At 35.7% G+C, this 12,512-nt stretch overlaps 2 protein-coding genes across 2 annotated transcripts; one reads left to right on the plus strand and one right to left on the minus strand.

Moving 5' to 3' along the window:
• The first annotated feature begins 659 nt into the window (after positions 1-659).
• Positions 660-8,279, plus strand: LOC116291299 (E3 ubiquitin-protein ligase KCMF1). Its single transcript, XM_089028454.1, has 6 exons — positions 660-905; positions 2,927-3,094; positions 4,055-4,194; positions 6,155-6,255; positions 6,525-6,959; positions 7,293-8,279. The coding sequence occupies exons 1-6, from the start codon at positions 890-892 to the stop codon at positions 7,624-7,626; spliced, it is 1,194 nt and encodes a 397-aa protein (XP_088884580.1). The 5' UTR covers positions 660-889; the 3' UTR covers positions 7,627-8,279.
• Positions 8,280-8,638: 359 nt separating this feature from the next.
• Positions 8,639-12,208, minus strand: LOC116291250 (L-seryl-tRNA(Sec) kinase). The gene is made up of 6 exons (XM_031698394.1): positions 11,749-12,208; positions 10,767-10,855; positions 10,470-10,671; positions 10,235-10,313; positions 9,941-10,034; positions 8,639-9,385 (listed from the first exon to the last, which is right to left on the minus strand). The coding sequence occupies exons 1-6, from the start codon at positions 12,198-12,200 to the stop codon at positions 9,237-9,239; spliced, it is 1,065 nt and encodes a 354-aa protein (XP_031554254.1). The 5' UTR covers positions 12,201-12,208; the 3' UTR covers positions 8,639-9,236.
• Positions 12,209-12,512: the final 304 nt, after the last annotated feature.

The following is a 12,512-nucleotide window of genomic DNA, read 5'->3' on the forward strand; positions in this document are numbered from 1 at the left end:
CAGTCGCCCAGAGTGGTTAAAGATCTAATTCTTGGTCTCTCGAGCAACAGTTCTTTGGATGATCTTAAATTGTATCTTGATTCTGCCTTAGACTTAATGAGTTCAGTGATATATTCAGGTGATAGCCCATGGATAGCCTTATAGGTAATAAGTAATGTCTTAATGTCTATTCTGTATCTAACGGGTAGCTAATGTAATGTAGTTTGTGCAAGGCACGAGTGATGTGATCAAATCTACTGATATTACAGATAAGTCGCGCCGCAGCATTCTGTACTCGTTGAAGTTTACATAACTGATTGGCCGGTAGACCATAAAGGAGGCTATTACAATAGTCTAGTCGACTAGTAACTAAAGCATTAACTAGAGTTTGCACAGTATCATAGCTAAGGAATTTCCTGATACGTCCGATATTAAATAAATGGAAAAAAGCTGCTCTATAGCAGTTATTAATGTGCGAGTCCATTTTCAGCTGCGTGTCGAACCAAAAAAAAGCTCATAAAGTAAATACAATTATGAAACACATATAATTGTTTAAAATAAAAACTCTCCAAAGATGATGACGATACGAGCGAAGATGATGCATGATGCATGATATAAATTTTTACATCCACTTGTGAGGTGCGCACTGAATTCTGGGATTTCGTTATTCGCGCCTGCGCTGTGTAGTCACTGGGAGCTTGGCTAATCAGTTCGTTCTTCTTCAAACCATGAATTTATCAAATTCTTAACCTTTTTTCTCCCAAACTACTTCCCAAAACTAACAATATTCATTTTTAATCTAAAAAGTATCAAATGAGCTTCTTTGAAAGCTATAATTTACGGGTTTATGTGGTAAGAATACTTCGAAAAACCCAACTGGACGTAGGTATCCCATTGGACTTATGCGGCTATGTCTCGCCATGAAGGTACAGAATACGACCATCATTATTGCTTTCGATTGAATGGTTTATCCAGAAAATGGACTATTGTTTGTATTGAGCTTCATTGGGGTAAACGGTTTGATCAGGCAAACGACCTCTATTTGTGGTTTAATGCTTTGGGAATTTGTATTGTTGCAAAATCGAGTGTCGCGTTGAATTTTGTCCAAATTTTATCGTGTCATACTTAATAATCCCCACTAATTCACTCGTTTCCGTCTAGTTTATCTGTTATAAACTTTTCTCAAACTATAGCAAGGTTTAGTTAACCGACCATTCTCCGTTATTATGGTATGCCTGGTATATCGAAAGGAATGATAGTGAAAATGTAGGCTTCACGAGGGAAACAGGAAACAATGATTGAACAGATCTAGTTTGTACATTTTTACACATCTTTTATACATTACTCGGCATACAAAATGTCTAGAGTATAAAAAGATGTATTCCCTAAAGAATTTATCTATCATATAATTGGACCTCAAAATGTATACTAGTCTATTGCCAGATATTTTTGATAGTGAACAGTCTGTAGAATAGCACACTTTATCTTGAATATTTTGTACTATTTTTGTTGCCTTTTTTAATTATAAATATCACATAGATAATCTTGGTATTATAGTTCTATCCTCTCTCAGAATAAATTTTGATATTCATTACGGTGCATTTTATTGAGCATTTTTCATAACTAGGAAATATAATATACTCTTGTCTAGTCTTGGTGACATCATCTTTTGTTCCTCATGTCTTATAGAGTGCATTTAGTCACACTGTAGAATAGTTAGATAAATTTATCTAACTTAGATAACTACTGTATTTAGTTGATGTCACTTGAAATAGAAAGTATTCACAAAACCAATGGGCATGCGAATCTGGGGGAATCTACCAGAGAATGCATGAAGAGACAGTCAGTTACATCTTCATTTCCCCCCCTGATTTTCAGACCATTGGCACGTGTATTTTCAATTTATGTGACATCAACTAAAATAGCGAATAAATTATTTGATTTACGTGACGTTAACTATTCAACAGTAAGACTAAATTTTTTATTTTCTATTACCCCAGTTGTACAATGTATACACTGCACCTACAACAAGTAACCTACCACTAGAGCATGTTAAGGCTTGGTTTTTTAATGGATCGCTGAAAAACTATGTTTCTGCCACAACTCTATCAATCTTAAACATATGAAATTGAGTGTTGGAGCTAAAATCATCATTAGGTTTCTTGAAATTTTAAGAATGGTCATGTTGACTTCCGGTGGTCATGTGACCTTAAGGCGAGAAAAATAGAAATTTCAAAATGGGCTGAAATGCGAAATTGTTAAGTACAATAATCTTAACAAGAAACTGTCCGGAATAGTTGAAAATCATTCTTAGTTAAGGCAAAAAATAAAAATATCCAATATTTTGACTCGGTCACTTGACCTGTTTCGTCAATTATCCCTTTAGCCAAAAACGAAAGACACCTATTCCGGACAGATTCTTGTTAAGGTCAATATACTTAACAACTTCAAATAACTTCATATTTTCGATTCAAATAAAAACCACCAGCCCATTTTGAAATGTCTGTTTTGCTCTCCTTAATGTCACGTGACCACCGGAAGTCGAAAAGACCATGCTTAAAATTTTAAGAAACCGAAATATGACTTTAGGTCCAAAACTCAATGTCAAAAGCTTAAAAATGCTGCGATTTTTGTGGCAATTTTCGGGAATATGAAATCTTTTGTCTCATCCTTCAAAAGAGACATTTGTCTAGGAAAATCTTGGTATCCTGAATAAAACTTTACAAGTAAATTCTTTACCATTGATTATGGACAGGATCGCAGCAAAAATCGCAGCAAAAATCCCTGCAAAAATCGCTAGTGTAAACGGGGCTTAAGAGAGATGTGTCTTTACATGCAGAGGTTATTTATCCTCAAATGTTGAAACTATATATAATACTAATCTTGCAAATGAGATTACCTATAATTATCAAAATAGTTTCTAACCTATGATTTATTTGATTGACAGGTGTCAGCTGTGACTCATGTAATAAGGGCAATTTTAGAGGCAAACGCTTCAAATGTTTAATTTGCTATGATTATGATTTATGTTCTACGTGTTATGAAAACGGTGCAACTACTACAAGACATACAGCCGATCATCCAATGCAGTGCATTCTAACTAGGGCAGATTTTGGTGAGTCAATTACTCCTATTTCTTCACAAACTGATCCTTGACCTTTGCCTTAGCTTGTTCCATACTAGTAAAGTACAACCCAACATTGTATTCTAATGTAGAAACGGTAACCGGTCTTTTCGAACCAAAGTCTTTTTGATCCAGGTGTTTTCGAACCAGGTCCAGGTCTTTTCAAACCACCTATATACACTTTCAATCCACCTTTTTAACTAAAGCATGTAACATGTCCTATATGCCGTGTACATAGTTAATGTAAAAGAGTATAGTTTAAAAAGTTGTCTTGAGCACAGAATAAAAGATTATGATCAAAAAAGAAATCAAAACTATGCACGTTGGACTATGAGTTTGGCTGGGCATGATGTTTACATCGGTGTCACGGACTTTTTCAAACAAACTCCTTTAACCTGTCTTAAATAGTAGGACATTGTTTTAAATTCTTGTTTATAGTATCTAACAACTGTGTCTAAACATGAAGTGGAAATACCATTGGCCAAGTCCAGCATATGAAATGCTAACTGTTTTTGTAATTGATCAAATTGTTTTAGATCTATAAAATATTTCATAACTGTATTAGATAGAATGTGTATGTATGTGGATCAAATGTGTATATAGGTGGTTCCAAAAGACCTGGACCTGGTTCGAAAAGACCTGGATCAAAAAGACTTTGGTTCAAAAAGACTGGTATTCATAGAAACTTCAGTTTCTCAAAATAATTATCTTGGATTTTTTGTGAAAACAAAATTTGAAGTCTGGAAGCAGAGTTCAGAATTCGGAGATGTATGAAACTTCTGAATTTTGGACAGTTAGGAAGTAATGTGAAACACTGTAATAATAATTACATGTGCCTCCTTTTCATTTAACAGTATAATTAGTTTACATTCAAAATTATGTTTACCAAAACATGCACACTTTTACTTTAACACAGTACTATCTAAGCATTAATTTTATTTTCAATTTTAGATCTATATTATGGTGGGGAAGCATTCACAGCAGACCAGCCACAGGCTTTTACTTGTCCATATTGCAGTAAAATTGGTTTTACAGAAGCCTTGTTGCAGGAACATGTAACATCTGAACATGCAGATGCATCTATAGAAGTGGTATGTGTACTGATCTAGCATTTATTTCCTTTTATCAAAATAGAAAATACAGTAGAAGAATTGCGACTGTACACCTTTATTGGTATAAAATAAAAATGATTTTAAAATAATTTTTTTTGAATCAAACAATGTCCCATAAATAAATGTAAATGAAAAATCCCAACCATTATTCTATTTTAGTACATAGATGTTTGTTCAAGATTTTGTTTTGATTTGCTATGTCTCATTTACCCAGATCTCATGGTGTGATGCACCATGGGACACCCTGGGTGCAAAAGTGTTTCATTCTGTACAAATGTGCACCCAACTGCTACCATGAATTGCTTGAATACTTTTGAAAGCTCTGACAGTTTAAGCTGTTTTCTTGTTTTGTGATTCGCTATAGAGGTTTTGCACCATCACGTGACAGCAGCCATGTTAGTTTGCAGGAACAATACAATCATTTTACATGAGAAAGAATTCAATTCCCGAGGGATCTTATTGTTCTGCCATTTAACCACAGGCAGTCCAAGCTGTATTATGGGCGCCAACACGTGATGGTGCAAAACCTCTATTGATTAAGCACTGATACAAAGAAAAGTTTGAAATGTTCTCAAATATAGAGTTCAGTTAGTTGACCACTGGACTTGAGTAGGAGGTTGTGGGTTCAATTGCCCTATTTCACTATGACGTCACATCAAAACAATCTATTGTGTAAACGCAGAGGATCATGGTTGTCGGACGGGGTCAAATCAACACAAACTAACCGAAAATTGTTCTAAATCCTGTATCATTCCATGAAGAGAAGTAGAATAGCCAGCAAACGCTCAGCATATTTTTTAGTACATATTAACACATATTATATCTGAAAACCAGGCAATTTTAGATTAAACTGTTTCGCTAGGAGCAAATTTAGTTGAATTTTCTATTGTATTTGGCGATTCTATCCCCGACATATACAAGCAGTGACGTCATAGTGAAATAGGGCATTTCACTTGCTGGATCAACACTTAAGCCTGGTTCACACGAGCAACGAAAATGTTAACTCAAGCAAAATTATGTGTGAAATAACAAATAGCAACAGAAATGCAATGCAAGGGATTGAAACTTTTTCATTTTATTGTGCTGGTGTTTTCATGTGCAATACCATTTTTCATGTTAACTAAAAATAGATATTGCAAAGCCTTGTGGGATTGAAATGCAGAAAAACATTGCAAATAAAAGCTTCGATTACGTGGAAAAAAGAATATCAGTCGAAAAACCATAGTTCTTCAATAGATTAGAAACAAGACTACGGTACAAAACATTGTTGCAGCATGTTTGCATGTGCGCTTTGCTTGGCTTTTCTGCATTTCAATGACATGACATACAATTGTGATGTTATCTGTGGAGAATGCTATTTTTAACATGCGAACATGTGTTTACAAAATAACCACCAAGGACATAAAAAATCCTGGCAGTGACTACCTCAGTGTCTTGCCTCCATTAGTGACTGGTTATGCTTGTATGGACCTCACACAGAGTCCTTTTATTACCCTATTATTCAATGAAATAAAATGTATTATCATATGACCCGTATCTGCCCGGGCGCGCTCTCTTAGAAAAACATTTGGGAAAATGACGCAAGCAGGGCTGTACGAATCTGTACGGCCCTGCTCGAATCTGTGTGCTTTCTCTTTTTTAGCTTTTATTTACTATTTCTTTCTTTCTTTTGTTTTATTTTATTTATTTTTTTCGTGAGAGACATATGATAAAATGCTCATTGACTAAGTTTGGTCGGACCGTACGGGAAAATATTTGGCTGGTCATTTGTATGGACCTCGCCACGCTCGGTCCGTACAGCATCACCTCAAGCCAAATATTTTCCTGTAGGGCCCTCCCACTCAGTCAATAAGTACATATTATGAATATTCAAAAGTATGGAAAAACACCATCAGAATAATGCAATACACTGATGTCTAACATGCTAATTTTATCACAGGTGTGTCCTGTGTGTGCCGCACTTCCTGGTGGTGACCCTAATCATGTCACGGATGATTTTGCCGCACATCTCACTTTGGAGCACAGGGCTCCAAGGGATATCATATCCTTTCTACATTAATTTATTAAAGGTTTTTGCTTGATTTGTATTTATTATTGTTGTAATTGTTTCATTTAAGCTAATTTTATGTAGATGATACAGTAATTTGTTTTTGAGTGAACTGAAACAATACTATACATGTTCACAGACATTGCTTTCTTTCAGCATTTCTTTCTTTCCATTTTCTTTTAAATTACCTAAAAAATAAGTATACCTTTTCTCTCATAATCTCTCATAATTTTGTAAGAGATTTATCCTTAATAATTCCTCACGATGAACCAGGTACTGGCAGACAAGTAAGGCGAATGTTTCACCCTGGTCGAGGGGTAAGCGGGCCAAGACCTCCAAGACCCAGAACAGGGGCAATGAATTTTAGCAGTTCCAGTGGCAGTTCTCTTGGACCTACAAGTTCTTCTGCAACTTCTAGTTCTAGTTTTAGAGAAAGTATGGATCCTATTGCTGAACTCCTGTCCCAGTTGTCAGGTGTGCGGCGAGCTGCGCAACAGGCACAACCGCCAGTACAGTCTCAGCTACAGTTATTACAGCAGCAGCTACAATTAGAAAGACAGCAGGTGCAACAGACAAGAGAAAGACTAGAAAGACTTCCTCAACGACGACAAGCTGCTGCTAGTAATAATCAGACTAGTAATGTGACTTCAAGTCAAGAAAACAACAATTCATCTAATTCTCAGTTTTTATTATCCAGGTCAGTTTTCCCTCTAATGCTGGTTAATTACTTCATCGCTGCCATCTTCAACAAATCTCACGTTGTTTGGAAACCTATGATATACAATGCTGCATTTCTTCTTAGTAATATGCCAAACAACACATTTCTACTACTTATTTCAGACATCTCAGGGATAACAATAAATATTCCAAACAGGAATAAATGTCAACAGGCATGATTCTATAAAGGGTATAAAGCAGAACTCAAGCAAAAATCTTGTGCCACAACTTTATTGGCTAGGATCATGGCTGGCTTTTTGCATAGTTTCTGTGCCAACACAATCCCTGGTTAACTTCTTATTTCATTTTTCAGGGCTAATGAACCTGCACTGTCAGACAGCGAGCAGGAAGAACTTGAAGCAGATAGGGCAGACCGTTCCCTTTTCGTTCAAGATTTAATTGTATCAAGCCTTGGGTCTATCACCCTTCAGAAAGATTCCACATCAAAACATGAAAGATTTGTGGAGGAATTTTCACAGCTCTCACTGGAACAGCAAGCTGAGGGAGACAGAGGAGCATCAGCTTGTGGTGGGGACAGCCTTTCATATCATAAAACTGATTGCAATTTATTAGAGACTCAAACAGACCCTCATAATCAAGACATTGAAGTTATTAACCTTGAAACAGAGGATGACAAAGATTCATAACATATTAACCCTGACCTCAGAATGAGCCAGTTCAAGTAAAAGTTGGAGGATAAGAATAAACCATCATCATCAATAATGCATCTAATGATATGCTTCCCATAGCTACAGTACGCAGGCATCCACGTCTGCTACAACTATGATTCAACTTATTTGACATATTATATTGTTCCACTGTAACAACATTTTACATCCTAGAAAATAATAGTAAATGTAAAACAATGTTTGTGGAGGAAATAACTATGTCAACTTGTGCTGGAAAAATATGACACAGAATGTTGCTTCTGTTGTTTTGTTTATTGAGATTGAAAACAAAAATAAAATGATAGATAGTCATGCCAATCTAGGTATAGAGAGTATGGCTTTGATGATTCTGTACAGTTTTGCTGGAACCTGATTTTCATGCTTCAATGTTTAGTCTTTTTGTATATTGCTAAATGCAAACCAAGTAGAATTGATGTGTAGAATCATTAAGAAATCATTGTGAAAAAACTTGGTGTAAAATATGACACAAGAAAGCAGACTCCTTTTTTTACTATGTGTATGTTTAAAACAATTTCTAGTTACTCCAGTGTTGAATCATATCTTCACTCATTAGAAAAAGAATGAATAGATGGAATTCTGTCAGTGAAAATAAAATGAAATGTGAAAACTAACTTGTGAGGTAAATCTTGTTATTAATGTCTAGTTGCCATTAGAGCTTAATAAATAAATAAATTTCTTACTGGTGGGGAAAAAAATCCTTAAAACGGGCTAAGTTAAAAAAATAACCACACAGAGCGAAAGAAGTGCTATTTCTCAATGATCGGGTAAAATTTATTTCACGTTTCAATGATGTTATTTAAATTTTTGATGAATCCCCATACATTTCCTTATGACATGACACCACAGAAACCAAGCTTGGGCTACCTGTGGGACCACAGCAAAATTGTGTGGCTGTCCACAAATGAGGTGCTTCTTGCTGGGTTATGGCTTTCATAATGGTAGGTGATAGCTAACCACAAAGCAAGGTTCATTACAGTTGCATAATTTATTTCCATTTTCAATATATTTCTAATTTACATCTGTGAAGGTCTAAAAACAGGGAGCCCAATTTAGTAAAACAAAATAGTAAAACATACATGTAAGTCTACATGTGTGCGGTTATCTATGTGGAGGTTTTTGCTTTTGCTTCTGAAGAATTACTCTATAGAGAACTCGCATGGAAACCATGATGCATCATGTGGGGTAGAGAAAAATGCCTTTATGACCTCACTTCTATGTACTCGTCCTTAGTCCAAACCCTGTTTGGTGGCCATTAAGACTAAGGTGAATAGCGGGAAAAGGTTAGTGAACAACAAATTTCATACTGGTTTTTTGCTTGATTTTCCTATTTGCTTGTATTATGAAGCACACTTTCTTGGCCTCTAACTCATTTTTTTCTGATTTAACATATTTTACAAATTTAATTTCTGTCTAGCACTTATCTAAATTGGGCTCCCTATGGTCTAAAGCATTCAAATAACATTTTGATTGTTTCTTGAAATTCTTCTTTGTTTTGTAATTGTGCTAACAATTGATTGTGTTTGATTGATAAAACAGTTTTATTTGAAGATATTTTGCACACACATTTTTCAGATTGGCTTGACACTTTTCTGTCCAACATTGTTATCAAGTGGCTGAAATAAAGATTCTTCAGTTTTTAACTTGTCTAGGAATGTTTTTCGCCTTAAATTAAGTTCCTCTGCTAAACTCCTCATCTCTTGTTTAGTGAAACCATCACCTAGAAAATTATTAAAAAATAATTATGATTATGGAATTTTATGTTCTGTGATGCTGCACTGATTTTGATATAACAGTCAATTGACATTTTTAGCTTCGGTATATTTTTTTCCGTTTTGGACCATGTGTCATTCCCTAGAGTATCATTTTTTTATTTAACGGTTGTGCATTAGAATACAAATGAATATGACTAAAAAAAAATCTTATTTTCAAGAGAATGACATGATCTGAAATGGAAAAACACATAGCAAACATAATATAATATAATAGGCCCTTTGCAGTTAACGGTCACATGTCTGTACTGGACTGCAAAATTTTTGTTTTTATATTAAATTGGTGTTTCTTTTTAGCTACTTGTAAAGAACTGAATGAAAACATGTGTATCTAGTGTGTTATGAAATGCAGTTTTATTACGATCTCTCGAAACAGGTTGTAGAAAGTTTGTTTGCACTCCAGTAAATTTAACCCATGAATCAAAATGTTCATTCATTTGCTCTCAGTGAATTAATCAGCAGGTGATTGCTTAGCTGCAAAGGGCCTATTGCTCTTACTAGACCTTTTGCTTTGGCCATTTTGTCTGTAATGACCTTTCGGAGGGTCTGGTCTGCTTGATGCATCATACTAGTCAAGTTTGCTGCTCTGGCTTCCTCCTGAAAAAATGAAGCATTAGTAAGACTTTATTTTACAGAATTAGAGCTTGTCAATGTGTCAATTATTGTCCATAATTTGATAATGTACTTGGGACAGCTGAAAACATCTTGTTTTATACAAAACAAATACCTGACACAAAATAGACACACATTCCCATAAAGTAAATTTGGAATTTCCAAAGGGCAGGGATATACTGTACCTTCTCTTCTTTATTTTCTTCTGGCAGTGGTTGAACAGGGTTTAAAGCAGCTTCCGCCATCAATGATAATAATCTGGTTCTTCAAAAGTAACAAAAAGATTAGATTCCCTTCCATATTTCAACTGCCCAGACAAAAGCTTAAGGTAGGTGAAGGTATTCCATAAATAAACAAATGTTTTCAGACAAAAGCAACTAGGAAAGGAATAAATCCATAAATCCATAATTTCAAACTTACAAATAGGAGTTAGTTCCATCATCATTTGCATCGAGTACCATACTGTACTCTTCCCATGGATATTTATCAGGTGATGGAGGTTCTAGCTTAGTTGCCATGGTTACTATGGTGTTCCTATCTATTGGGTTTCCTCTTTGGCTGTTTCTATCCAAAGCTGTGTTAACCGGGCATTCTATAAACACTTGCATATAGCCCAGACCATCTAAAAAGCAAATCGTTTTTCACAACACTAAGGGAGTGTGGCACACTAATGGAGGTGGTTCAAAAGAGTTGTCAATCACTGGACATGTAACTTACATTTTCTTGCAAGAAGGAAGTACTCATGCCTCATACTGCGATAATACATGTTGTCGTCAACCAGTAGTATGTGAGCAGTATGGATCCACCTGGTAATCAATGATAATCTTTTGTTAATTTTTTAACAATATTTTGTGGAATCACAAGCAAGCCTGACCTGAACTTGTGTGCACCTGGTAGCATTGACCACTTTCCACATTGGCCAAACACTAAGCATTCAGTTAGTGGTGCAAGGGACAAATTTGAACAATCTATTGAAATTACTTTGCAACCTCAACTTATGCTCATTGCTTTGCGCTTACGAAGTGAGGCAATTTATAGAGGGTGGTCCAGACTTGAACATAGAGCAGCATTTGCCTAATAACAGGGCTGTCAACCCCCGAGGTATTCAAATCTTGAGAATTGATAGCGAAGGGACATGACGTCACAGCGGAAAAAAGCGTGCGAAAAGCCGTCATTCGCTTTGTAACATTTGATGTGATTGGTTTATTTCTGAACAATCAGATTATCATTTATATTACAATGGCCTGCTTGCAAGAACAGTTTACGAGGAATGTTTTGATTTTGTTAGTGATGTAAAATAACACAAACAACACGAAATAATTGGAATTTTATGGTTGTAAAAGTCGAGTCTCACAAGAAATGGTCAGCTTTGGCGATTATCCGGGAGATTTGAGACTCTAATCTGGAGACCGGGAGACACGGTCCAAAATCTGGAGACTCCCGGTTTATCCGGGAGAGTTGACAGCCCTGTAATAATTATCTCTTAGTATAATTCTTTAACTGTATTAAGAGTACACGATTAATAATTAAAGATAAATGATAATAAGTTCAATCAAATTATATGCATTTATGTAAGCAATATTTCCCATCTCTTCCCCTTGCTATTTTATAATCGTGAGCCCATATCCTCTAGGAGTTTTCCAATGGCAACACTGCATTATCCGATGCCTATAAGTTTTTATTTTAGATGTTTACACACTTTTGAGAACTCAAGCAGGCACAGGACATATCCTTTCTTGCCGTCTGTTCATAAAATGTTTTCCAGAAATCTTGAAAGGAAGGTAGTTCAAAAGTATTTTTCACAACATCGTTTTCCTCATTTAAGTCAAAAGTAATGTCCTGAATTTGTTGTGCAATTCTTTCAACACATTGGATAATCAATTTTCTATAATGTTTCCAAGCTGAGATGCTAGCGCTCGAGTGCAGATCATCGAATTCCAAGTCCTCTTTTTGGTCATTGAGAGACGAAGTTTGCAAGTCTAGATTTACAGGAATTAACTCATCATAACAGATATGCAAAACGTGAACTTTATCCTCCTTGCAACGCCTGCTCCATTTTTTCATGGAATTTGCCAAATGCGTTTTCCCAGAGGCAGGAATTCCACATAAAATCATCAAAACTGGATTAATATTTTTTTGATTGTCGGCCATGTTTGTTTATGCAGCCAGACCTTATCACAGGTAGCCCAAGCTTGGTTTCTGTGGTGTCCTGTTATAAGGAAATGTATGGGGATCAATCAAAAGTTTCAATAAAATCATTGAAACGTGAAATAAAGCCTCGAAATTTTACCCGATCATTGAGAAATAGCACTTCTTTCGCTCTGCGTGGTTATTTTTTGAATTTAGCCCGTTTTAAGATTTCCCCCCCCCACCAATTGGGCTACCTGTGGACCTTATCAGTCGTAGATGGAAGCTTGGTGCGTAGTATATTCACGTGCTGATCACGTGCTGATCACGTGAACA

This window comes from Actinia tenebrosa, unplaced genomic scaffold (genome assembly GCF_029948245.1).
Source record: "Actinia tenebrosa isolate PJP-AT-01 unplaced genomic scaffold, QUT_ActTen_1.0 PGA_scaffold12__29_contigs__length_12842862, whole genome shotgun sequence".
NCBI classification, from domain to species: Eukaryota; Metazoa; Cnidaria; class Anthozoa; order Actiniaria; family Actiniidae; genus Actinia; species Actinia tenebrosa.